Below are 25,245 nucleotides of genomic sequence, written 5' to 3'. Positions count from 1 at the left end.
AATCCCAGACTAGTTAATTTTCTTATATAAAACTTGCTAATTGGAATAGTGGAGTATCTCTAAATGTGGTGTTCATGCATAAATTCTTGCAAATTACTCTGAAAAAAAAAAATCAGTGTAGAGCAGTAATTGATATTAAGACATTTTTGTTTCAGCATGGAGAGGTTGCACAGGAATATTTAGTAAAATGTTGCTATTTGTGGTGCTCCAGACATTGCAAAAGTGTTTTATGGAAATAGTTATATATTTTCAGGGGCAAATTTGGACAAGTCTTTAGGCTTGTTGAAAAGAAGAATGGAAAAGTTTGGGCAGGAAAATTTTTCAAAGCATATTCTGCTAAGGAAAAAGAAAACATAAGGGAAGAAATCAGCATCATGAACTGCCTACATCACCCAAAACTTGTCCAGTGTGTAGATGCCTTTGAAGAAAAAGCCAACATCGTTATGGTCTTGGAAATGTAAGTATAAAGCAGATCACACTAACAATGTTGAAAATAACTTACTTTACAAAAGTAGCAACTCACCCAGACACGTGACTGTCCAAAGCTTCAGGACCTGCAGGGCCAGGATGGTTTTCACCTCTTGCAAGGTTTTCCAATTATTTATCCAACTTGTTTAAACTGTGTAGGGAATCTGCATTGTAGCTCTTAAAAAATCAGTGAAAATGTGTTACAGTCTTTGTTGTCTAGTTTGTTCAGGTTTTTAATCAAGTACACGTGGTGTATTTCTGCAGCTCTCTCTTATTGTCAGCTTGGGAGGGGAGAGAAAAAAAAACCCAAGCTGCAATTTGGGATTGCACTTAGAACCAAAAGTGTGTTCAAGGAGAAGGGCGAGGGGGAAGTTTTCTTTAGGCAGGTCTAAAAAGAGCTTGAAGAAACTTGTGTCAAATTTCACCAGAACATTGACCATTTGTCTCCCGTGGAGAACTGAATCTTGGTGCACAACAGATCCAAGGAGAGAAAGTAATGCTTGTGAAAGCAAACAGCTGCGCTACGTTCTAACAGAATAGCTGGATTTGCATGAATCATTCACACAGGCAAACTTAACAGTACCTGAGAGTTGTTTGGAACAGTTGAGTTTTCATCAAGTGCTACAGCCATATTTTAAAGAGACTTGAAGGATTAGTCTGATGTGTTTTCCCTGCAATAACAGAAAGATTGTGATTGCAAAACATTTATTTATATTAAGAGAGTGTTGTCTAAAAAAATCCCCATGGGTGAACACAGTGAATATTTCAAATCTAGATGTGTAGATGCAGAAAAATTGGCTGCACCGCCTGTTCATTGCCTCGAAGGTCAATATACAGATTTTCCCTGATGGCCCAGGTGTAGCAGTTGAAGAAGGGAATTTCTCCTTCACTTGAAAGTCACTGCACTCTTCATCTAAACCTATACAATTAAGTAAAGCTGAATCTGAAGATCTTGCTGATTGTTCTTGCTAGGTAGCAACACTTATCTTTACCTCCCAGAAATTGTTCGCTTTGAGCTGCTTATGTTATAACCATGATGGGAGGCAGCAGAAAATCACCAGTTTTGCTCTGAAGCACCTCACAGGGCTGGGACTTGGGGATCTTACTATTCAAAGAAGCGGGGGGGGGGGGGGGGAGGGGAAGAAAAAGTTCTGGACATGTTCCTGCACTAGAATTCAATATAAGAAAATAATTTGCACAACATGAGATAGAAAGCAATAGCCAGACTTCAAAAGCAATAATGACAAACATGGCCAATGTTTACATCACCTACAGCGCACCTGCTTTGTGTGAATCTCATACATGTGGCAGTAGCAGCTGGAAAGGAAGGGAAATCCTGATCTGTGCTGGTATTTTTCCCCAAAAGTTACATCAGTCACTGTTCTTCTGCCACATCTACTCCATGTGCTGCCTGCTACAGAAGCAGCAGGTTTTCAGCTGGCTGGAGGTGCTGAGTAAGATACAAATTGTTGGAAGAGACTATATATTGCAAGCTACTGTTGTACTAGCACATTTCAGAGACTGTATTGCCACTATACAACCCTGGAGCTTATGTGCAAGACGTGCTTTTATTTTTAGATTCAGCAGTTGAGCAAACTGATGATGGTAAGAGAAGGGAGCCCTACTTAGTTTGGAACTAGGAGCTGGCAGACCTAATGGAAAACAAAGAAATGTATAAAGGGTTTTGAATAGCGTGTGGCTTTACACTTGATTAGTTCCCCTTGACAACAAAATGGGGGGTTACTTTTCAAAAATACAAAAAAGTGCAATCAGATTTAAAGTAGTTTTGTTAACCAATCCAGTTAGGTTATGATTTTAGTTTGTGGTGACCCCCTCTTCTTAAATAAGCATAAATATGGAATTGACCTACAGGCAGTGTGGTAACGCCTCAGCTAAAAATACCAGCACTGAAAGAGTTGTGGGTTATATCCTTGTCCTGTCATAGCAAAGGAGGAAATTCCCTCTGACCTTACTTGAGTCAGTAATTTACCCCCTGAGCTTGGCATTCCAATTAACCAGATCACATGAATTCTTCCTTCTTCAGCCTTTCTTTGTCACTCTTTCTCCTCTTCCCAGATTTTTGCTTATCTACTAGAAGTTTTGTCCTCTTTTCCTGGGACCCATCCCACATATTTTAGATTATTTCTAAATTATGTTATCTGCACCTGTGGAGTAATGGAACATTGGGAAGAAGAAATGAGTGAGAAACATGAGCTCAGAGCCTGCAGCGGTGTTATAAACATGTCAGTGGGGTGGCAATCACATGGCACACACACTTTCCTGCCAGCTGCAAGTGGCTGAAACCTAAAGGCAGGGTGTAAATCCAGCTACATCCCTACTGCCAGCCCTAACCTGGAAAAGAGATTGAGAGCACATAAAAAATGTATTGATTTATTCCACAAAAGAAGAGGTGATTCTTCTGATGTTATCCTTGCACCTATGCAAAGTGTCATTACAAAACATAGATTGCATCCTGAAGAGACTATTATGATCTTCAACTGTCTGCGTTTTCATAAAGGAAATTATTTGATTACTCCCAATATGAAAATGTTACAAAAGTCCTCTTTTTATTCTGTCTTTTATAGGGTTTCTGGAGGAGAACTCTTTGAAAGAATCATAGATGAAGACTTTGAATTAACAGAGAGAGAGTGCATTAAATATATGAAGCAGATTTCAGAAGGAGTTCAGTACATCCACAAGCAGGGTATTGTACACTTGGATTTGAAGCCAGAAAATATTATGTGTGTCAACAAAACCGGTACAAGTATCAAACTCATTGACTTTGGACTTGCAAGAAGATTAGGTAATGACTTTTCTGCATATTTCATATGATGTGGGGGAAAGGGCAGGACAGGCTTAATAAATTCTTACTATTACATTCTTTCATGTGTAAAGACTAAAATAGACATATTTCTTATAAATACTTCTGGTTTAGGGAAACATAAGAGAAAAATATTCAGGAATGTGAGGCACCTCATGTTCTAGAGTCATTTGCAGTGAAGTGCATACAATCTACCTGTTTCTGTGGCTAGAGTATCCCTGTAGATTACAAGGTAAAATACACAGTAGTAGTAATGTTAACAAACATTTACATTTGCTACAGGAATACATAAATACTAACTGTCTAGCTGAAAAAAAAACACCAAACCAACAACAAAAAAACCAAAACAAAAAACCCAAACTACCAAAAACAACAACAAAAAAAACTTGACCTTCATGAATATTATTATACTTGAAAATTTTGTAACAGCAGGAGTTAAGGCGATGCTGAGATGTGGGTAAGGCCTTTCAGATATGGATAATTACATTCCATTTATATTCCCCCATTAATTTTATTGGTCCTTATCCTAAATGGCAGCACAGTGTCATACAAGTTAAACAGTGGAGGAATTCTATAAAAAACTGTATTTTGGTCACAATCAAAATGGCATTACTGAATGGCATTGGGATTAGGGGAAGGGAGCAGGGAGGAGTTCCATGTGACAAGCTCCTCCTTTTCCTAAGATGTTTTTAGCCACTTTCTGTCATTCATTCTGGATTAAGCTTTCCAACATGATCTGCAATTTAAAAGCCAAAGACCTTGGAGGGTTCTTGTCATCATATTGATCAGCATTAATGCAGCTCTAAAAAGCAGCCCTCTAATTTTCATGTGTAGCACAATACCAACTCACACATTGATCTCTTTTCATCTTGATTTTCACAAGGGAAAACAAAACATCACTCCAATAATTGAAAGGAGTTAAATTACTTTATGAACCTGTTATACTGAGAGAGCTGAGACTTGTGGCTCTTCTGCCACTAACTTAGTTGGGACAACTCATATGAATTGCTGTTCTTTATATAAAGGGTCACAGAGCTAAATTCTTAGTTGTAATATTTTGTCTTCCCTTTCTAAATCAAATATATTTAACACTTACAGAAAAGTAGACAACTGATTTACTTTTTTAAGAGCATGGGAATTGCAGTTTGGAATTACAGCCTTCTTGTTCTTATTATTTGCCTACATGCTGCTCATCCTACTTCTCTGGACACTTAATTAACAGATGACTGCATATCCAAGAGTCTATTTTACTAAAACAAACCAAAAATGGTATGTTGAATGAGTAGGGGAAAGAAAATCTGCTTTTAAAATGATGTTCAACTCCAAACAGTATTGCATAAATCTTAGTCTCACCGACACTGCAAACTCATTTCACTCATTAAAAAAAAAAAAAGAAATTGCTGCCATTTATGTTCCTTCACAAGTATGGAGCCAATGGTTTTCTGGGAACATGAACTGGATTTTGGTCTATAGAGGAAACAGATGAACTGTCAAGTATGTCCCAATGCTGCAGCTTTTGTTTTCAGAGGTGTCATACCATGACATCCCAGATGCCAGACTGAAAACTATCAATTTGCTGATGAACTAAGAGGGATTTAATCAACAAGAGATACAATGTAGCCATCAGATGGTCTTTGTATAGAAAATTTCCTCAGCTACCTTTTTAACTTCAAACCACAGTTAAAGCCACATTCAGCAAAAGGAAGATCCTATTTTCTGTAGCCCATTCACATCCATCAGCTTTCCCTTTCTTCTGCTAATCTTGTGGCATCACTGCATATTGCAACGGCTGACACTAGCTTGGGATCTGCTGCAGTCAGTCATATGTAACACATCTTTAACTATATATAAAACTTTTCTTATGTGGAAGAATGTGAGCTACAGACACTGCTGCTGATATGGATTTTACAGCACCATACATTCATTTGGCTTAATATGTTGCTTGTTGTTGCAAAGCTACTCTATAGGAATGTGCCCTTTCTTTCATCAGCCTGCTGTTCTGGGTAACTCAGGGTGTATGGCATTTCTCAGAGGAGAGAATATGGCCTCCCCTCACATGCCCATAAAGCAGAACCACTGTGTTAATCTGAAGATATTCATAGCATTTTCTTTGAGATGGTTTCCAAAAGCAGAAAACCATTTTTACTTTTTCATTTACTTACAAAAATTGCTAAAACCACTTTGCTAAGTGCCCTCTTCTTGACAGTTGACTTATGGGGTGCACTGATGCATGTTCCTCCATTTATGTTCCTTCAAGCCTTCTGATCTTGAAATTGGATGTCAGATTCACTTTGGCTTTGACAGATGCGGGACTGAAGCCCTCACACTATATAGACCTGACCCTGACTGAGCAGAAACCACTCCCCAAGAACCACTGAAGGGAGCAGGGGCTGATTTTGTACTTCAGCTTCTGAGATTTAACCTTCTGTAACTAGTGCAAACTAAGGTCCCTAGATACTCAGTGTTTTGATCAGTTTTAAAGGAATTAGGGGCAGCTTCTTCTGCAGTCATCTTCTGCAGTCATCTTCTGCAGCTAATTAGTTCTCTTACACTGTCAGGAAATACCAAAGCTGCAGTGGGATATTTTCCTGACCTTTTTTGGTGTGCTGAGGAACACATGTAGAAAATTGTTTAAGATAAACTTCTTGAGGAGAAAAGAAAATGATTTTTGAGTACTGTAAAGCTCTTTTCTTCTTTTTTTCTTTTTTTTTTCCTTTTAATCAGTTGATTATACACAGTGTTGGTAACAGTTTCCAGCCAGCTTGTCAGCTTTCTATCTGAACGAAGGGATATCCAAACATAGATCCTACTTGTGTACTAGGCTTGTAAACATCTGGGTAAAGATTTGACTTATTATTGCATAGAAAAGGTCTATATTCTTTTCTTTTTCTCTTTTATACACAGAAAATGCAGTATCAGTTGTTTCACAGTGTATGTTTGCACTTAAATGCCATGTTTTCAAAACACATTTCTCTGACCTATGTGCAGCACATGTCATACACCAGCCTTTTGCATACACAGTGGCTCATGGTAGTTTACACAGTGCACAGAAAAGCCTCCAAACTTGGATGTGAAAATCTGAGCCTGAGATTCGGATGATCATGATGAAGCTTTTAGAAAATAGCCTTTTTTTTTTTTTTTTTTTTTGCAACAGATTTCAGTAATTTTTCCTAAGGACAATTGGGAAAAAAATGTAGGTGTTGACCTTCAAAAGAAGGCAGATAGGAAGATGGGATCTGAGGGTTTCTGTTTGTGCTTGAAAAAGGAAGAGTGATCTCTCATTCCGCATGGCCACTGTAGAGAAGACATTGCTCTTGTTTTAGGCTAAGCCAGTTTAGATTGGATATCAGGGGAAAGATCCTACTCCTTGGGGTAGGAAAACTCTGGTTCGGTCAGTGTAGGGATGTTCTGGTATAGCTTTTGAATGTGCTTTGTAAAGGATAGTCAGGTATCTGGCAGGAATGTCTTGGTGTATGTGAACTTGCATGGGAGGATTTAGGTGATTTCCTGGGGCTGCTTGCAGGTGTTCTGTCTCTAGAAATGGGTACTCACTGTGCAGAGGGGTCTCTGAGAGCAGAGCTGAGGTGAATAATGAGTTTTCTGCAATTAACTGTCACCCTACTTGAGCAGAGCAAAACGGATTTCATGGCATTTAAAATGGGAAACTGGCATGACTGTGGGTGAATGACTGTGGTAGTGCTTAAAAGCTGCCTCAAGCATGCTGTTTGATCATTGGGAAAGTTATTGACTCCATATATTCTCAATTTTTAATTTGATAGATTGGGGATTTGCATACCTCAAAGGGATTTGCATACCTCAAAGGGATTTGTCTACCTCAAATGGATTTGCCTCATAAATTCTATCTAAACAACTTATGTTTTACAGTGTGACCAGAAGTTACATCACTCATAGTTGCACACTGGCAATACTAGGTTCTATGCAGGTTGTTATTCTACCTTAAACCCTGCATTTTCTAGTAGAGCAAAGCTGGCAGGTCAGCACAAAAAAAGATGAAGAGTGAGTTCATGTGAACCATGACCTCATTCTTTCAGCTCATATTGCTAGCAGTAGTTTCACTGTAGCTCATTTCAAAAGCATCCACATCATGTTTCAGCAGAAACACCTGTGCTACAGCCAGCTGAAGAAAAGTTTGGAGTGGCAGCTGATGACTAAGCATTTTCAGACCCCCTTCACTTGTGCCACTTCAGATTTCAGAGACATGCAACCAAGTGCTGCTTTTCTTTCCTGTTTATACTATTAAAAATGTCTTGGATTTAAACAGCTATTTCTTATTACTACAATTTTAGCACTACTGTTTCTCTTTACAGTAGAACCCCTGAGCAGCTTCTCCCTCTTTTTCAGAGTAGGTCTTATGGAAACTGCGCAATAGGAACCCTCTTATTATGTGCCTTCTACATTGCTGTGTGCTTGAAGATGCTTTATGAATAATTCTCTATTGCTCTCTCTCTATATATATCTATCAGTTAACAAAATAGCCAGTCAGGCATTATTCTATTTTTTTCCTGATAAGAATCTTTTTTAAACTCACAGATATGAGGCCAAAAGTGTTGTCCCTGGTACTGGGAATAGTTGCTTTCTTTCAGTAGTTAATGTGTTTTCTCTTCCACTCTTCACAGAAAATGCAGGTTCTCTGAAAGTTCTCTTTGGGACACCTGAGTTTGTGGCTCCAGAAGTTATAAACTATGAACCTATTGGATATGAAACAGATATGTGGAGCATAGGAGTTATCTGCTACATTTTGTGAGTACTTTTGTTATTCTTAACACAACCCTGGCAGTTGCTGAACATCAAAAATTCCATCAATTTGTTTATTCTTCTCCAATTTTCAGGCCCTTTTGTATTGTAATTATCAGCTCCAGCATGTTTAATACAAATTCTCTGTTCTCTGGAGGGTGTAATTGGTAAACTGCAGAACTGGTATTTCTGGAAATTCAGCCACTTAGTGCTGTACATCTTACATCATAAACCAGCAACACTTCATCTCATTTATAAAGACAATGTGACAGGATTTTATTAGTAACTTTAAAATATTTTTCCTTCCCAGATGGTACAGAGAAATGTTTGGGCATGCACTACTAATTGATAATTTCCATCCTTTCATTCCCAAGAGAGAAAACGTTTGTGACATTTTGGTTTCTTATTCATCTTTTATCCCTCCTGAGAGAGAATGAAGTATCCTAGCATTACTGTATTTGTTCACAGTGCATTTTAATTTATTACTAAGCACAAGCCACTGAATAAATACATTTCATAAGCAGTATGGATCAAGACCATGGAAATATTTTAGAGGATGGTTGACTGCAGCTCTTGGTTACATATTTCAGTGCTTTATCTTTGTATGTGATTTGATAACACAAACTTCATTGGGTGTAGAGAAATATATATGGAAATGGGACCTCCGTGCCTAGAACAGCAAGTGACCTTCTTCCAACTGTGACTTTACACATTTGATGTCATGTAAACACATGAAAAAAAGCAGCTCAGTTTAGAGCATGGTTCTTTCTTTGTCCCAGTTTCAATAGCAGGTAAATGGCTGATCTGCTTTGTACTCATTCTTTTAAAAGGCTTCTCTGAATATCTTAGTTTCTTTTTTTAAGAGTCCCCTCCTCCTTGATAATCGCCAGTGCATAACTGCCTCATTTTTACTCAGTTTTTCTGTGATTCTGCTTGCCTTGTCAGCCTATATTTTTTCTCATACTTTCTCATTACCAAACTAAGCAACATAATTTGCTTCTTCCTATGCAAAAGCTGCTGCAGCTACTCTCTTACTCCCAGCAAAGACTGAATATTTCTGCTGTCTTCTGGTTTGCATGTGAAGCATGCTATACTCTTGAAGGTCACTTTGCTCTCCCAGTTTATTTACAGGACCTTCATTTTCCATTCACTTCCAACATTTTTTTCTAGATCTTGAAAGCTCATTTGGATCATTCTGCAGTGCAAATAATGCAGACCACACACAGTACTCATATGACAACTTCATTTATTTCTCTAGCTTTTGAGGCCTCCTGAGTTACAGAGCGCTGGCAGAGCAGTGTGGCGGTCCCAGGCTGCGGAGCAAGGGCCAACCCCAGTTCCATCGGGGCTGCATTGCCCCCTAGAGGCCTCTGCACGGGAAGGAACAAACCATTAACACTGCTACATGCCCATTTGGGGAGCTTAACGTCTTTTGCTGTCACTACCAAAGTATATGATGAGTTTTCATGTGTTTACAGTACAAGCAGTGACATGTCAGACAACTGAGACAAAAATCAGTGACAGCAGTTGTGTGCGCTGCCAAAGCACGCAACTAGGATTGCTGCTTCAATGTAGTACGTGCTGGAGAACACCAGCACCATCTTAAGTAGAAATGCAAAGGGAGCAGGTGAAAAATGTGGGGAAAAGGTGAAGTGCCTTGCCACAGACCAATCTGCCAGCAGTGGCAGAATTGGTTCTTTCCCATTTCTGTGTGCCACCAAAAGCAAGATGTTTGGATGGTGCAACATTTGGCTCGTGGGATAGGGTGGTGTTACACTTGGTTCAGATGCCCTGGTGTGCCTTGTGAAATGCATTGTGGAATGATTTCTTTGCTAAGGTGTCCCTAAGCTCATTTAACTCCTTGTGATGGAAAAAAGACATTATCCAAATACACCGAAAATCTTTTTGATGCGTAAGTATTGCCGCAGTAATGATTCACAGTAATAACCAGGCTTTGTTTTTCTTGTGATAAGAATAAAGTAATAGAAGTTAGGGAAGACCTGTGAGTCATCGCTTGGACTTTCCCTCTCCATCTCAAAGTGCCAGGCTTCCAATCTGTCTTCACATTCTTAAAGCCCAGCTATTTTCGCAGACTCAGAACTTTGAGCCATTATCCAAAATGGACCATCACATCATCATTACAGAATGCAAATAAGTCATTGAGAACCACATCTCTCTTTAGTGGTAGCTCCACTTTCCTGTTGCAGTTATAATCTCAGAACTGCCAAATCTCACACACAAAGTGTAAGACTCCTGCATTTGGTGCCCGTCTCACATGCCATCATCGTGCTCATAACTTAACATTTGCATGCCCTCTCCCCCTGACGTGGTGAGTGGGGCCATGAAGGGAGAGATGAATAGAAGAATGCTGCAGCACCAATGGACTTAAGGGCAGGTCTGCCACAGGGAGCTGATGGGCCAAAGCTGCTATGTTGCTCACAGCTCCTGAGTGAAGTAGCAGACAGTGTGCTATTCCTTGACTTAACATCACTTTTAAGACAGGATACAAGAGTGCTGAGAGACCTGTAACCTGCCTAGAATTAGATTGTATTTCATACATGTTGTCTACAACAGTGAATACAAACCAGATATAGTAAATAATTACTAAAGAGATCTCTGTGGGTGAAGGGTCTTCCCTGCAGAAGAAGAATGGGTGTAATCTCAAATAGGAAACAGGAGGAGGACAGTGCTCCTCCAAAACTCTGCAGCAAATGCTCTGCTAGCCTTCTGTTATGCAGGCATAAGTACAAATATTGGGATGCTTTCTTATGGCATGAATGTCTTAATTCCATGCTATAGATCATGGGTTCCCTTTCCACATTTTCTAAGCTACACATAAAATCCTTTTAGCCTTTCTGGATAACTTACTCAGTCCTGTTTCTTCATCAGTCTTTGTTCTTACTTCAGTTTCCCTGTTTGCACTCTCCACCTCATGTTTTTTATCTTCCCCTTTTATCTTGTTCTCTGTCCTGTTCTGCATCACGGCGCTGTCCCACATACTTAAGTTGATCTATTGCCTTTGCACTAACGGGCCACAAATATTATAGCTGGTGTATATCATCTCCATTTATGCCTATTTCAGTGTTCCTTTTTGCATCTACAATAATCTTTATCTAATGAAGGTTAAACCTCCTCAATTCTTTCCAGCTCTTTCTGTCCCTTTTATTCTTCTGGGCATTGCTGAATTTGTTGTTTTTCCATTTCTATTTCTAGTTCTGCTATGATGATCCATTTAGGTAGCCAGCATTTCCAGTATTTACCAATCTGGAACAGTTTCCAATTTGTATTTTTATTTCAAATCAAATGTAACTCTAAGATTTCAGCACTGTATGTAGGTACGTTGAAAAGGGGTGGTCCTTTTCCTTCTGTCACCACGGAGTCTGAGTAGTTTAATTAAGGGGTTTCCTGTGACTGATACAAACCTCTGCTTCCATTAGTTCTCCTTGCTTTAACACTGCCAGGCAGGGTGTGGTTGAGTTCATCTTTTTTTTTTTCAATATGCTATGTCTTCTTCTGGTTTTTAACACCATAATTGATCTTGCTGTAAACTCTTTTCCTTCAGTGCCTTTCCTAATAACATGCACCTTGATTCTTCAGACATTCCTTTTCCTCCTTATCTATTTTGTATTATTCAGCACTGCTGTTATACCTCCCTTGGTTTTGGCAGTTTGGGTTGGTTGAAAGACTTTGGCATCGTTCACCTTTTAGGTGTGCTGACTTGGGACTTTGAAAGGCAAGACACTCAGACTGCTGTCTTACACTTGGCTGCATGTGGTGTTACAAATGTAAGCCTCATTATTATCAAGATAAGAGTACTCCTTATTCAATAAAGGGAGTTAGGAGGGCTTTGGTGTCACGACTGTGCTGCTTATAAGAAAATTAATTATTTCTTCGGTGGCACTGGCAAATTGTGATACCTCATTAATCCACTGGGCACATAAAAGCAAGGATGAGAACAGAGTTCACACCCTTGCTTCAGGAATGAGCTGTCTTCTTTTACATGGGTTCCATGGTCTGCTTCTTCTTTGAGACAACTGATATGGGAGTCAGACAGCCCCCAGCTAAGGAAAAGGTGATTTTGTCCAGTAGATGCATGTCCTCTAAAAGGCAGCCTGTGACTATTTATTTGGTTTAATTCACTTGTAAAATAATTAAATTATTACCTGATCTCCAGAGTGCAGCCACTGTCACATGCTTATGTGACATGGCCTGCACAGGTTTATCAGAAGCAGACAGTACTCTTCACACAGAAATCTGTTGCTTTTTTCATTGCTAATACAGTGCAGACTGTAAGGGGGAACTCAGTGTCATCAGCCCAAATCAGTTGCTGCAGCAAGCACTGCTTGCAGAGGAATGCGCAGTCTGATTTTTTTGAGCAGCAAACTCATCTCTCCTGGAACAGAGGCAGTCTTAATGCAAAGATTTCCAAGAGAAATGTTGTGGGGTTTGTCACATAGGCAGTGAGACAGGTGACCAACCACACTGGACTCTTTTGATCTTAATGCTTCCACATCGGCACTCAGAGCTTTGTTTGAACAGAGCAATAAATGTTAAGGAACTTCTAGAGGATAAAATATCTTTCTTCTTTATTTAGAAGTGGAAACTGTGAAAGATTTTCTAAACAAATGGTTCTTTACATGCCAGGAAGATGCCTGCTTAAGTAGCTGGAAAAATGTTTTCAATAAGCAACTTGCTGCTTGTCTAATAGTAACTTCGCAGTGCAAGCTCAGTATTAATGTTCTGGAGTGGCTGCTCATCTTTATCACTTCAGCATTCCAAAAAGAAATTGTTTCCATAATCTGTCAAAAGAGTTACTGGGCCATTACTTTAAATGGATATTAAGAAATGACCTACCAAGACTTAGGTCAATGAAATCTGTGCTAAAGATAAGATTTTCTGGTTATGATCTACACACAGCTGCTGGATTTTGCTCCTTGACTGTAGACAAGGATCAAGCTCTCCTTAGAAGTATTTCCATGACAAAGCAACTGATTCACAGTTTGAAACTGTGATAAAGAGGGAAAAAAATGGCCTCATAAATGTGTAACAGCACATTCAGAAATGCAAAACCAGGTTAACTGAAATGTTTGATTGGGTACTGCTACAATGGTGTCTGGAAATGACAAAGTAATTTACCAAGAGCAGGGGATGGATCAGTCCTACCACAGCATTTAAGATTTTGTCTGGTAATTCTATCACAAAATTCTTTAAAACAAACAAGACAAAAACCAACCAACCAACCCCTAAAAAGCCCCAAGCAAAATAACCACAGAGGGTTTTTTCCATCTTTAATTTCCATCTATTTCTCCTCATCCCTCAAAAGCTATGTGTGACATGCATGTATCCCTTTGCCCAGAAAGCTAGAGGTCTTTAAGGAGCACTGCCTCTTATGGTAGTGTGGAGCAGTGGTGTCTCTGTACCTATAGCAGTCATTTTAGCATATAATGGAAACAGGCCAAAATCTAATGTAGCACAAGAGCTGCACAATACTATTTGTGGTAATATTATGTAGAGGTCACCTTTGCCATACTTTTGTCAAGTATCAGGGGGAAATGGGGTTACTATTGCTCTGGCTGCCTAAGCACCACTGGAAGCTTAACTGGGTGCATCTTCTGTAATGACAGTGAACTAAAGAAACGCTCCACAGACCCTTCATTTGTATAAAATGTGAGCTGTTTTAGCAGCTGCTGAATTGGCTGAGAGATTACTGTGCTTGCTGTATACTCAAAGAAGAGACAACTTTAGCAATCAATATCTGGAACCCAGAATTTAGAACTGAAGTCTGGATGAGATTTTTTTTCACTTTCTAAAACATTATAGGGAAAGATAACATTGTCGTAAATAGGAAAATGCTTAAATATTGCAGTGGAGATAGGTCTGAGGCCCTGCAAGACTGCTTGGCAGATTACAGGGAAGCCATTTTTCTACAGCCATTTACCTGGCCATGATGGCTGATGTGCATGAGGGCAGAACAGAGCGCTTTGCTGTGCTATCAGGCATAAACTTTGTCTCTCCCAGTAAAGTGTGTGCCAAAGACAGAGAACAGTTGTGTAAAGTTGTTTTATATAAGCATTTTTTGGTACATTAATCTTTCAGCTTTCTTTAAGTCTTGCTGATTATATGTTCATAAATGGTTTTATGCCACCTTAAACATTTATGAAGTCATGCTTCACTGTTGCATTTGAATGCACCCCATATAATGGAAAGTAAGACAGCAAATACCTTCTGTTCTGATTTACCTCTTTCTGCCTGAGAAGAAACAAACCTTTTATCTTCATCTCATGTATTATTACTAGCAAATTTCTGCAGTATACATATAAGATTCTAGACTCTGCTGTACTGCACACAACTTCCAGAAATGCTACAAAAGATTTGGTATCTGCTTTGTCTGAGGCTTCAGAGAGTGTGTGTTTCTGCTTTGCTTATAGAAGTAAAATCCTCAGGAGCAAGTTCCAAAGCAGACTTTGAATGCAATTATTAACAAAAGACAAGCAAAACAAATTTGGAGGAGGAGATGATACTGGTATTTTTTTATCTAGCAGCTCATTTTATTTTATCCCAATTTCTTTTTCTACCAGTCTGTTCTGTGATATTCATTAGCATCTTGATATTCATATAGTATTATATTCATGTTTTCAGAACCGAGTAAGTTCCACTTATTTTTCCATATTTAAAAAAGAAATGTAGTTGTATTTGTGCCTGGTTAACATGACTTCACAGAGGAGGCAAATAAAGTCTAAAATTTCATGAAGATTAGGTTATTACGTAAATTGCATGCCAGGAAGAAGACCTGGAAAACTGAGTAGCTTGTAGTTCTAAGGAATAAACAACCTTTCATCTGAGAGTTTCTACAGAAAGGATGATATACACAGGAATCAAAGTATCTGGATGCACAAAGGTACATTACAATAAAGGACAGTGCTCAACTGGAGAAAGATACTCTGCAAAAATGACACCATGATGTTCTGTAATTGCCTTTCACTGGCAATTTATCAGTTACATTGAGTAAAAAGCCTGGGAAGCTCAAGGTTATAAAAGAGTATTATTTCCATTTCATGCATCATCATGACTGATTGAGAACATAAAGACCAAATTACTTTTGGATGCATCTGCATAACTCTACAGCCTGCAGTTATGTAGCACTGTTTTATCTGGCTATATAATTCAGGGTGGTTTTGTTTACGAAATCGCCCTGTGGATTTTGTTGTTTGATTATGCATCCTTCTTCATGGGCTCTCTCTGCAGGAGCAAATGGAATAAATGTACAGACAACTTGGTTTGACAGTAAAGGCAGCAAAGTCACTCTGAAAGCACCAGGAAAAAAAGTGCAAGCTATTCAACTCAATTTGGTGTGAAGATTGCAGTACTATTTATGCAGAACTAGCCAAGTCATTAACGCCACACTTTTAGCTGAATCTAGTTCTCTGCTCAAAAATTGTCTTGGGAGAAGAGCAAGAAACAGCAAAAATTTCCTTCTAGTTTTTGCAGTCAAAATTCTATTTCCCTTCCCACAAGAATATTTGTAGCTAGCTTTTTTTTTTCAAAGGGAGCTTTTACCCCTAAAGATCTGCGGAGCACAAGAGATGTCACACACAATTTTCATTTGCCTCTCTAATATCTTTCAAATTGACACTTTGCTTTCTGTCTGTCTGTCTATTCTATCACCAGGGTCAGTGGACTTTCTCCTTTCATGGGAGACAATGACAATGAAACCCTGGCCAATGTTACTTCAGCAACGTGGGACTTCGATGATGAGGCTTTTGATGAAATCTCTGATGATGCCAAGGACTTTATCAGCAATCTGCTAAAGAAAGATATGAAGTAAAGCTGTTGGACTTGATACTTTCTATGTTTGCGTTTAGCTGAACTTGTCATTCCTGTCTCCCCGCTGTGAATCTCCACCTCGACGCAGGCACCTCTGGCGATACTTTATAAGGAGCTCTGCGTGCAGCTCTCGTTTACATTAACGCAGGGTCTGAACAGAGCACTTTCATTAATCGCCTGCTCATTCTGCTTTTCCCTTCCCTCGGGCAACATGCACCCTGAGGTTTTGTGTAGCTACGCTTCACTGTTGTGTGACACAGATTCCTGCGTGATGTGCTCTGTCTTGACTGAATGGTTTGCAATTTTGCCAGATTTATTTCCATGTGTTGCTTTTAAGTGCAGTACCTCTGAGTAGGCAGCTTTCACATAAATCTACTGATTGAGAAAGAAAGAAAACAAATAAAAATCAGTCAGAAGCCCTGTTTGCAGCAGACTGAACAAACCAAGGAAAGAAAATGTACTTCTTACAGTGAGTTTGGATGGATGGCAAACAGAGGGCTATTTATCCGTGTACCACGATCAAAGTGAAGAATGGGTGTGGCTTGATTAGAGATTTGGACATTTCTCTTTTGCCAAATGGTCAGTGCTGCAGGGAATGAGGATATTAAGTGGTGGGGAAGAAGAAATCTCTGTGAGTGAAGGAAAGGAGATCTGCCAGGATAAGGTAGCTGAATCATTGCCATTGTGGCTGTGCTGTATGTGTTCCATGCCTAGAACATATGGCTTTTTGTGCTTTGTTTTTTAATGTTTTATTAACACTTAAAAATGCACAGTTTTTGCTCAAAAAAAAAAACCAAAAACACCCCAAAAAACAAAAAACACAAACCCTGCAGAAATTGTGAAAGCAAGTTCAAGAAGTAAGCATGGCTGGGAAAGCAGTGCCACGTGACCTGTAAAGCTATATACAGGCAATGGGGAAAACCTGCTCTCAGAAAAGAGAGTGCAAAATAATGTTAAAGCAGGTAGGGTCCACTATTGTTAATGGCAACACTAACTGGTCTTTTCATATGACAACAGGAGTCGCTTTAATTGTACTCAGTGTCTTCAGCATCCCTGGCTGCAAAAAGACACCAAAAACATGGAAGCCAAAAAACTTTCCAAAGATAGGATGAAGAAATATATGGCCAGAAGAAAATGGCAGGTAATGAAGAGAACATAGAATTGGGCTAGTTATCCTAATAAGTCTTCACTTCTAGTGTTTATGATGACAAGAAACATGTCATGCCAGGTGGTTTCCACTGCTGGTGAAAGCTGCAGTGTGGCCAGAGTATGAATGTAGAAACACAGGTTTGGTTTTGCTGGGTGAGCAGTAGGAGGGTTCACAGCTGCATATGCATGTAACACATGATGATTCTTTTTCAGGCTACTAAAAGGCATAGTGAGTAATGAGTTCAGGTACAGTTTTTCTTATTCTTTTGGGGATATGACCACCTCTCTTCTCTGCCTTCTCCAAGCCACTGAGGGCTGGGGGCTTATGCTATCCTTAACAAATCTGCCTAGGGAAAAGCTTGTCCACCTGGCTTCTCTAAAGATAACTCATTTTGTGTGAATTTCATTCTCCCAAACCAATAATTCAGTCCTGTTGGAGCACCAAGCTTCACATAGGATTGGTCAGATTGGTTTAATAATTTTCTTTGATATCTTCTTTGATATCTTTTCTTTGATGTATTCTCTTAATGCTAGAACTGTTGTAGCAGGTCTGTCTGTACCATTCTGATAGCCAGGGGTGTTGATGTGCAAAATCCTGTATCCAGCAACCTACAACATATTAATCCATGTAAATCTACCTTACATTTCCTTTTACATTCTACTGTGTGTGTTTCATAGAAGCTCATACAAGATGTATAAAAATATGAGTGTACATACTAGAGGCAACGTATTTTAGAATCCTGGTAGTTAATTCTCCGGCCTGTCAGAGGGTTGCTTCCATCCTGCAGATGGTGGTTTCTCATTCATTTCATATTAACTAGTTAGCCATCCTTGATGAAACTCAGTCCAGCCCACATGGCTATTAAGGGCTGTCCACCACCAGAGTTATGTTCCAGTTAAACAGGACATAGCTTTATTGCTGGCCCTCCTCTCACACAGTGCTCTTTATCCACAGCTAGCAGAGACATTCATTTAGGTATGAGTTCATCAGGGGAAGTTTATATCTGCAACTAAATTTGGTAATTCAGACCAGCCTGCTCTGTCTCTCCTAAAACAAGAGAGCTATATATAAGCAGTTTGTCCAACAATTCCAGTGAGGTTTGCGGAGATCCCAGATAATTTGTCCGAAGCAGGATAGTTACAGAAAATCACATGCCTGTGGGACTGGATTGATCAGAAGCCTTTTATGTTATGTCTTAGAAAACGGGCCATGCTGTCCGAGCAATAGGAAGACTGTCATCCATGGCAATGATTTCTGGTATGAGTGGGAGGAAGGCCTCTGGGAGCTCGCCTACCAGCCCGATAAATGCAGACAAAGTAGAGAACGAAGGTAAGGAATTTTTGTTGCACCATATTTTTACCTCTCTGTGAATTGATCTTACTAAAACTTCTAGCAAAATGATAGAGACCTGCTGGTCTAAGGACTTGGTTATCCCTGCTCGCTCTCTTGCTGTATTTATCTACTTTTGTTTTTTAAGATAACTACCCAAAAATTCATTGTTTCCATATTGTTCTGCTACTTAAAATGCTCCTGTATAAGTACGGCCAGTAAACTCTTCTCTTATTAAACCCAAAGAATCAGGGCAGATTTGTCAACTGCACTTTCTATCAGTTTGGGAATGGGTGTTTATACAAAGATTACAGTGATGTATTGCCTCCTCATGCAAGCAAGCAAGCAAGCACTAAAGTATTAACACTTGCTGCAACCAAGACACGAGCTCTGCATTAAACATGCTCCTCAGACAGAAGCATCTTACCAAACAAAATGTGTCTAGCCTATTCCTCTGCATTCCTGTTTGCAATCTGGATTTGTGGGGCGTGACAGTTAGAAGTGCAGATGTTTGACATTTCTGGAAATCAAGTCATTTTGACTTGCCCCCATAGACTGTGGGCCTGATAGAAATTGAACTGGTTTACCCCTCCGACTAGCGAAAGTCCAGGCTGAGCTAGAAACAGATTCAAGGGAAAAATAAACATGATTTGCAGCATGGTGGCCTGCATGTGGATTTCATTCTATTTATGGCCTGAATCTTTGTCCAGCTGCAAAAGATTGGCACAAAACTAGGCAGCTAATGTCCCTGCTCTCCCACATGACTGTAATTAATTATCTCTTTGCCCTCCTCTAGATGCTTTCCTTGAAGAAGTGGCTGAAGAAAAGCCCCATGTAAAGCCATATTTTACTAAAAAAATCCTTGATATCGAGGTTGTGGAAGGAAGTGCTGCTAGATTTGACTGCAAAATTGAAGGTACTTTGATCTAGCACATCTCTTTCTTTCTTTCCCTCCTTGCCAGCCTTCTGCATTGTCAACTTTTTCAATTTTTTTTCTGTATCATTGTTGAGTTGGTGCCAATTTGCTTTACCAATATCTGCATGTCACAGCATGAATGTGTTGCAGTAACTAAAATTATGTGGAGACACATAGGCTTGTTCTGTGCTTGCTGTAGAACAGAAGTCTGCAAGAGTCAATGTGTGGAGCACTAATTCAGAATAGCAAGTGAGAACAGTAAAATCATTTTTGGAGACAGAAACAGGGAAAGCAAGATGCAATGTACTACCATAAATTGCAAGAGTACACTCTTAGAGACTGCTAACCAGAAAGCAAGATTAAGTAGGAAGCGACTTGTCTGAAATTACAGCCAAGTTTCAGGTGACCTCAATGTAACTGTAAGCTGAATGTATTTTATATTAAAGGCAAGTAAGTCCCTAGCAGTGTATTTGCATGAGAGTTAATAATAATACAATTGTGCTGGCTATGAAAGTCACATCTATCAACTACTGTATTGGGTTTTGGTGATTTTATTTTTGTGGGTTGGTTTGTTTGGGTTTTGGGGGGTTTTGTGTTTTGGTGTTTGGGTTTTTTTGACATATGAGTTCAAGAAAGAAAACTCAGCCTGGAATATGCAGATAGAAAGAATAAGTTTATGAGGAGGCACTCAAGAAGCTTGGGCTTGGTCAGCCTAACAGTCTGAAGGCCAAGACCACTAGCACTTCTACTGCAAAGAGACTGAAGCTTCTGTCACAGCTGTTGATGAAAACTAGAAATTGGGAAAAGCAGTTAGAACAAAATGAAGATTCAGTACCATAATGCATGTGTTCAAGTTAGACCATTTCTAACCTTAAGGTTCAGAAACTGCCTCACTGACCTTCTGCTTGTTTGTTTCTGTGCTCCTAATCTCTTTCACTGTTTCCTACCTCACAGCGGAGATGTGAGGATGGATTATTGTTGCTGATGGATGCTCAGCGTGAGGGGTATGTGCACAAGTACTGCATGGAAAAAAATAGATGGATGTACCACAGGTGGTGTTCCAAACTTACCAGTGGATCACTGTAATGCTCATCGTGTATTAGGGAGCCCTGCACTTTTTTCTGCTCAGTGGGAAGTCATCCTCCCTTCACAGTCCAGAACTTGGCTGACACAAGCCTTCCATTTGTTACAGCAGCCAAGAGTACTGTATAAGGGATTGTTCTCCAGTGTGTACTGCACAGCCCTGTTCTCAAAGCTTTGAGCATAGCAGAGCCATTTACTTTGCAAAAGGCTCCAAAACTCTTGTGGAGATGCATAATTAAGAGACTTTTCTTAGACTCCTTCACTTATTCTAACAAATATGTGACAAAATGGTCACCACACAGGACAGGCTGGGGTAGCAGCAGATTAGGAGGAGGAAGATTCAGAATAGCCACAACAAAGCAACCCAATATTAAATTGTAGTTGTAATCCAAAGCACCTTACCCTTGAAATTCTAAATCTTAGTGTTGGGAACTGTGGTTTCCACAACAGCTGCAATGTAAGGTAAGCCTCAAATACACTTGGACAAGTCCCATGCTGGCTGATGGCTGAGACACACAAAGAACTGTCTGCGGTCACTGCTAAAGTAGTGGAAAGAGGAATCTAATTAGTACCTCAGTGCTAACTTTATGGGTTTTGCTATTCATAATGAAGTTGTTTCAGGTAAATGTGAAGTAAAAAAGCCTCACATCATATTTATTTTAAATAGAATTCAATTAAAATTTTGCACATATATGGGGATGTCCCTACACAGATGGGGAATTAAAGAAGTTACAGATCAAGTTATACTTGTTCACTGCGGTTGCTGTTCTCTCTCCTCTGCTGCAGGTTATCCTGACCCTGAGGTGATGTGGTACAAAGATGACCAGCCCGTGAAGGAGTCTCGTCACTTCCAGATAGATTATGATGAGGAAGGGAACTGTTCTTTGACTATTTCTGAAGTATGTGGGGACGATGATGCCAAATACACCTGCAAAGCTGTTAACAGCCTTGGGGAAGCCACGTGCACCGCAGAACTCCTTGTGGAAACAATGGGAAAAGAAGGAGAAGAGGAAGATGAGGAGGAGGAAGAATGAAAGGCTCAAAATAAAAAAAATTGAAAAAAATATATTTAAAGACTCTCCTTATAAGGCTCAGAAAACCAAGTTATCAGAAGCACCTTGTGTGATACGTAGGTCTTTGGGGAGTTGTTTTTTCAGCATGATCAGTTGATACCTGTTTGCTTTATGTATGGGCATTAATGCAAATCAGCAGGCAATTTTAAGTTGCTAGCAGGATTGGATTTACTCTAAGCAAGTCATCAACTAAGTTGCCCAGTCTTTTAAAAAATGTGTGGAAAACAAGTCTGCAGTTCTTAAAGAAAAAGCCTGTTTACAGAGCTCCCTGCTCTACACCACCACTTTCCTCAGCCTAAACTGCATCTAAGCTGGCTCTGCAAGTTCTACTTGTCAAGGAATCGTTTGCCAGACACACAGTGAATCGCTCCAGCCCTAAGGCACAGGCTGCTCCCTGAGCAGTATCTTCCATAAGGGAAGGTCTGACACAGCCAGCATTGCAATGTGTATGTTGGTATGGTTTGTTTTTCATTTGATTTAAACAGAATTTCAGTCCTAACTTCAAACACATTTACTGCCCTTTCTCAGTGTGCTGTTAGTGCCATTGCAGTACTGGCTGAAGTTAAGCATCCAGATGGTTTCCCGAGAGACCTCTGGAATACTTTAACCAGATGATCACAACTTGTCACTTTTCCCTTATAGAATCTGTCACTTCAGTGCAGTTACAGCGGTCTGCTTAAGAAACAGACCGAAAGCACAAAGACAGAGATTTTTTTTGCTGTTCTGGTTGGTCTAAGAACAACTTAGGATTTTTATATATATGCTGCTGCGAACAAACAGGTTATTGCACAATCACTGAATCCTACATGCATGTGTGAATTAAATCCCAGGTTAGTTAAAGTTTTACTTTGCATTTATTTGGTGATTGCAAAACAGATTTCAACTGATGATAAGCTGGAAACTCCCACAGGTTTTTGGAGTAGCCAAAAAAAAAAAAGATAGTAGCCTGGATTACAAACTCCTTTATACTTAGCAGTTTCCAAAGAATCTTAACCTATATATGACCTATTTCTACCTTATGAGCTTGACTGTCTTGTTTTTGTCTTGAACCTGCACCAGTAAGGCTGTTGCATTTTTTTTTTAATGCAGAAAAAAATATTCAAAACCCAGTGGTTTTTTTTTCTCAGAAATTGTTAATGCACTCAGTAACTTTGCTTTCCTTTCACAGTATTGGCACTTTTTCATTTTTTTGGGGGGGTTGCTGTTCGGAGGTAATATCAGAGGCTGCAAGGTGATACGTGTAATCCAAAACCAGTGTGTCTTACATCTATGTATCATTCCAAAAGTGATTCTGTTTTTCTTTTCCACTTTTTGTGTGTAAAGTGCAACCATTTGCATTTCAGAGGTTACCTCTTTTCAAAAGAGCATTACCTTAAATCCTCACCATTAAGCAGTGTACTCCAGTACAGGTGTGTACAATATCAGCCTTAGGTTGTTTGATATTACCTAGTCGTGTAATGTATTTCATATGATTTGCTTCTTCTACATTCAAAGCTCAATTAATGTGGATGACACGATGGTTTTTAACTGCTTTACTCTTTGTTACTAAGTTCAGATTGCCAGCATGTCTTTTCCTTTCTAATTGATAAAAACCTCTTGTTATACTAAACACAGCATTGCCACGGTTCCTTACGCAGAAAGGTTTTGAATCTGATTTAGAGCATACAGAGCTTTTCTCACGTTTTTAAAAATGTTTTAGGCAACATTGGGGTGTATTTTGTACCTTGATAAAAATATGCTAATGTTCTCCCAGTTTGTTAAACCATCAGAACTGCAAAGATGAGAACGCTACGGCTGTAGTTACTCACAGTTCCTAAATAAATAATACCACAAAGCACGCTCCTCGTAGAATCTATTGCAGGCGTCACTGCGTTCACGTTGGCTAAGCGTATCAGTAGCAGCAGGCTTCTTCTGGTCTGTTCTGAAAGCTAGTTGGGGCACAAATGAATGAGGGAGCAGCAGTGAAACCTCCTGATCCCTGCACTTCTACCCTGTCAGCACAGGCTGGTGTTATGCAGAGGCTGCTTTGCCCGAATGCTACCAGGTACAGCCTGGGGCTGGCGGTGGTTGTAGCCATGCACTCCACCCTTTGGCCTCATCGCTGCCCTCACAATGAACAGAAGAGTGAATGTGGATGGGACCCCATGATGGCTGCAGTCTCCATTCACAGTTGAGAATTCCCTTGCAGTGGGGAATCATAGTTCATACAGACTGTAGAGAGGAAAATCTCAGACGTCATCTGTGGGCATGGCAAGTCTGTGAGTTCATGTATCAAAACTCACAAACTCAATACGGGTGTTTTCCCTTCCTTCTCCTTCTTCACTAGTCCTTCCATCTCCCACAGGCTATAAACTACCTATTTTTATTTTTCCCCAAGGATATAACTAGCTTACCATCTCCCTATTGCCTCCTATTAAAATCCCTTCTAGTCTGCAGGAAACAATGACCTTCTGCTTCAAAACATGTGACACGTATTTCATTCAACTCTGAGCAAATGACTCCAACCTCTATTTGACTTTGAGATTTTGTTTGAAGACAAGATGAGAATTCTATTTCCACTGAAGAAGGATATTTTATGTTACAGAAATCCTGTCTTTTTTGCCAGCCATCCTAACGGGTCTAATAAAAGGTACTACCTCTTCCTTGTCTTGCTTGTATAATGTTTGCAGAAAGCCACTCTTGGGATGTGCTAGGATGGAAACACTCCCCAGCAGCGCATCATAGAAAGCTTAGGGTCAGAAAGGACCTCCAAAGGACCTCCCCTGCAGTCAGCAGTGCCATCATCCTCCGTTAGATCAGGATGCCCAGAGTCCTGTTGAGCCTGACCTTGAATTTCTCAATTACCTCCCTGAGTAGCCTGTTCCAGTGTTCCACTAACCTCGTGGTAGAGAACTTGTACCTAACATCAATCTAAATTTACTCTTTTCAAATTTCAAACCACTGCCCCTTGTCCTATCACTGCAGGCCTTTGTAAACAGTCTCTCTGCAGCCTTCTTGTAGGCCCCTTTCAAGTACTGGAAGACTGGTATTAGGTCTCCCCAGAGTCTTCACCAGGCTAAACAACCCCAGTTCCCTCAGTCTGTCCTTGTAGCAGAGGTGTTCGAGCCTCTTGATCATTTTTGTGGCCCTCCCCTGGACCTGCTCCATCAGGTCCATGTCCTTCCTATGTTAAGGGCTCCAGAGCGGGATACAGTACTCTAGGTCTTACAAGAGCAGAGCAAAGTGGCAGAATCACCTCTCTCTATCTGCTGGCTATGCTTCCTTTTGATTCTCAGCCTAAGATGCGATTTGCCTTCTGGGCTGCAAGAGCCTAGTGTTGGCTCATGTTCAGCTTCTCATCCACCAGAACTCCCAAGTCCTTTTCCACAGGGCTGCTTTCTATCACCTCATCCCTCAGCCTGTATTGACAATGAGGATTGTTCTAGCCCAGATGCAAGACCCTGCACTTGGTCTTGTTGAACTTCTCAAGGTTCACATGACATTGGCACTACCCAAGATGGACCACTTAATTCTTTTTGTGTTCCCTTTGTATAGAATTCAGACTTGTAAAGACACATGGAAAATTCAGGACTGGTTGTTGCTTTCCACTACTCAGATCTACAGAAACTTAATTAGTTACAGACCTGTCCAACCACCCAAGCAACCTCTACGCATTTCTAGCTGAGGAACTTTGCTAATTTTATGTGCGGCACGCAAAGACTTCTGTATTGTTCTCTTTGCCCACAAGGAAGACAGCACAGGACTTCAGAGCTCTCTGTAGTGAGTGGCAGGCTTTGAAGACTGGATACATGAAAAATGAATGACCTTTTTAACTAGAACTTCTTGG

At 39.9% G+C, this 25,245-nt stretch overlaps 1 protein-coding gene and 1 long non-coding RNA gene across 6 annotated transcripts in view; one reads left to right on the top strand and one right to left on the bottom strand.

Moving 5' to 3' along the window:
• The window catches only part of MYLK (myosin light chain kinase), a 216,398-nt gene extending 193,142 nt beyond the window's left edge, over window positions 1-23,256 (top strand). For all 3 annotated transcript variants that reach the window (XM_068139007.1, XM_068139008.1, XM_068139009.1), the window contains 8 exons: window positions 254-457; window positions 3,054-3,271; window positions 7,927-8,050; window positions 15,713-15,865; window positions 16,886-17,009; window positions 18,218-18,347; window positions 19,144-19,263; window positions 21,133-23,256. In XM_068139007.1, coding sequence (XP_067995108.1) covers window positions 254-457; window positions 3,054-3,271; window positions 7,927-8,050; window positions 15,713-15,865; window positions 16,886-17,009; window positions 18,218-18,347; window positions 19,144-19,263; window positions 21,133-21,380 — 1,321 coding nt within the window. In that variant the 3' untranslated portion in view covers window positions 21,381-23,256. The remainder of the gene's footprint in view (window positions 1-253; window positions 458-3,053; window positions 3,272-7,926; window positions 8,051-15,712; window positions 15,866-16,885; window positions 17,010-18,217; window positions 18,348-19,143; window positions 19,264-21,132) is intronic.
• LOC137441462 (uncharacterized) overlaps window positions 1-25,245 on the bottom strand; it is a 60,764-nt gene that overhangs the window by 32,800 nt on the left and 2,719 nt on the right. Inside the window, exons 1-3 of one of the 3 annotated variants that reach the window (XR_010987416.1) lie at window positions 7,839-7,931; window positions 1,052-1,139; window positions 524-645 (exon numbers count right to left, since the gene is read on the bottom strand). This is a non-coding gene — a long non-coding RNA (uncharacterized lncRNA). Of the gene's footprint in view, window positions 1-523; window positions 646-1,051; window positions 3,061-7,838; window positions 7,932-25,245 lie in introns of those variants that run through there. The other 2 variants (XR_010987415.1, XR_010987414.1) reach the window with 2 other exon arrangements.

The sequence above is a fragment of the Melanerpes formicivorus genome, unplaced genomic scaffold (assembly GCF_026170545.1).
Source record: "Melanerpes formicivorus ecotype bairdi unplaced genomic scaffold, bMelFor1.0.p_v2 SCAF_5, whole genome shotgun sequence".
NCBI lineage: Eukaryota > Metazoa > Chordata > Aves > Piciformes > Picidae > Melanerpes > Melanerpes formicivorus.
Note: the sequence above shows the minus strand (reverse complement) of the source record. Positions and strands in the feature narration are given on the sequence as shown.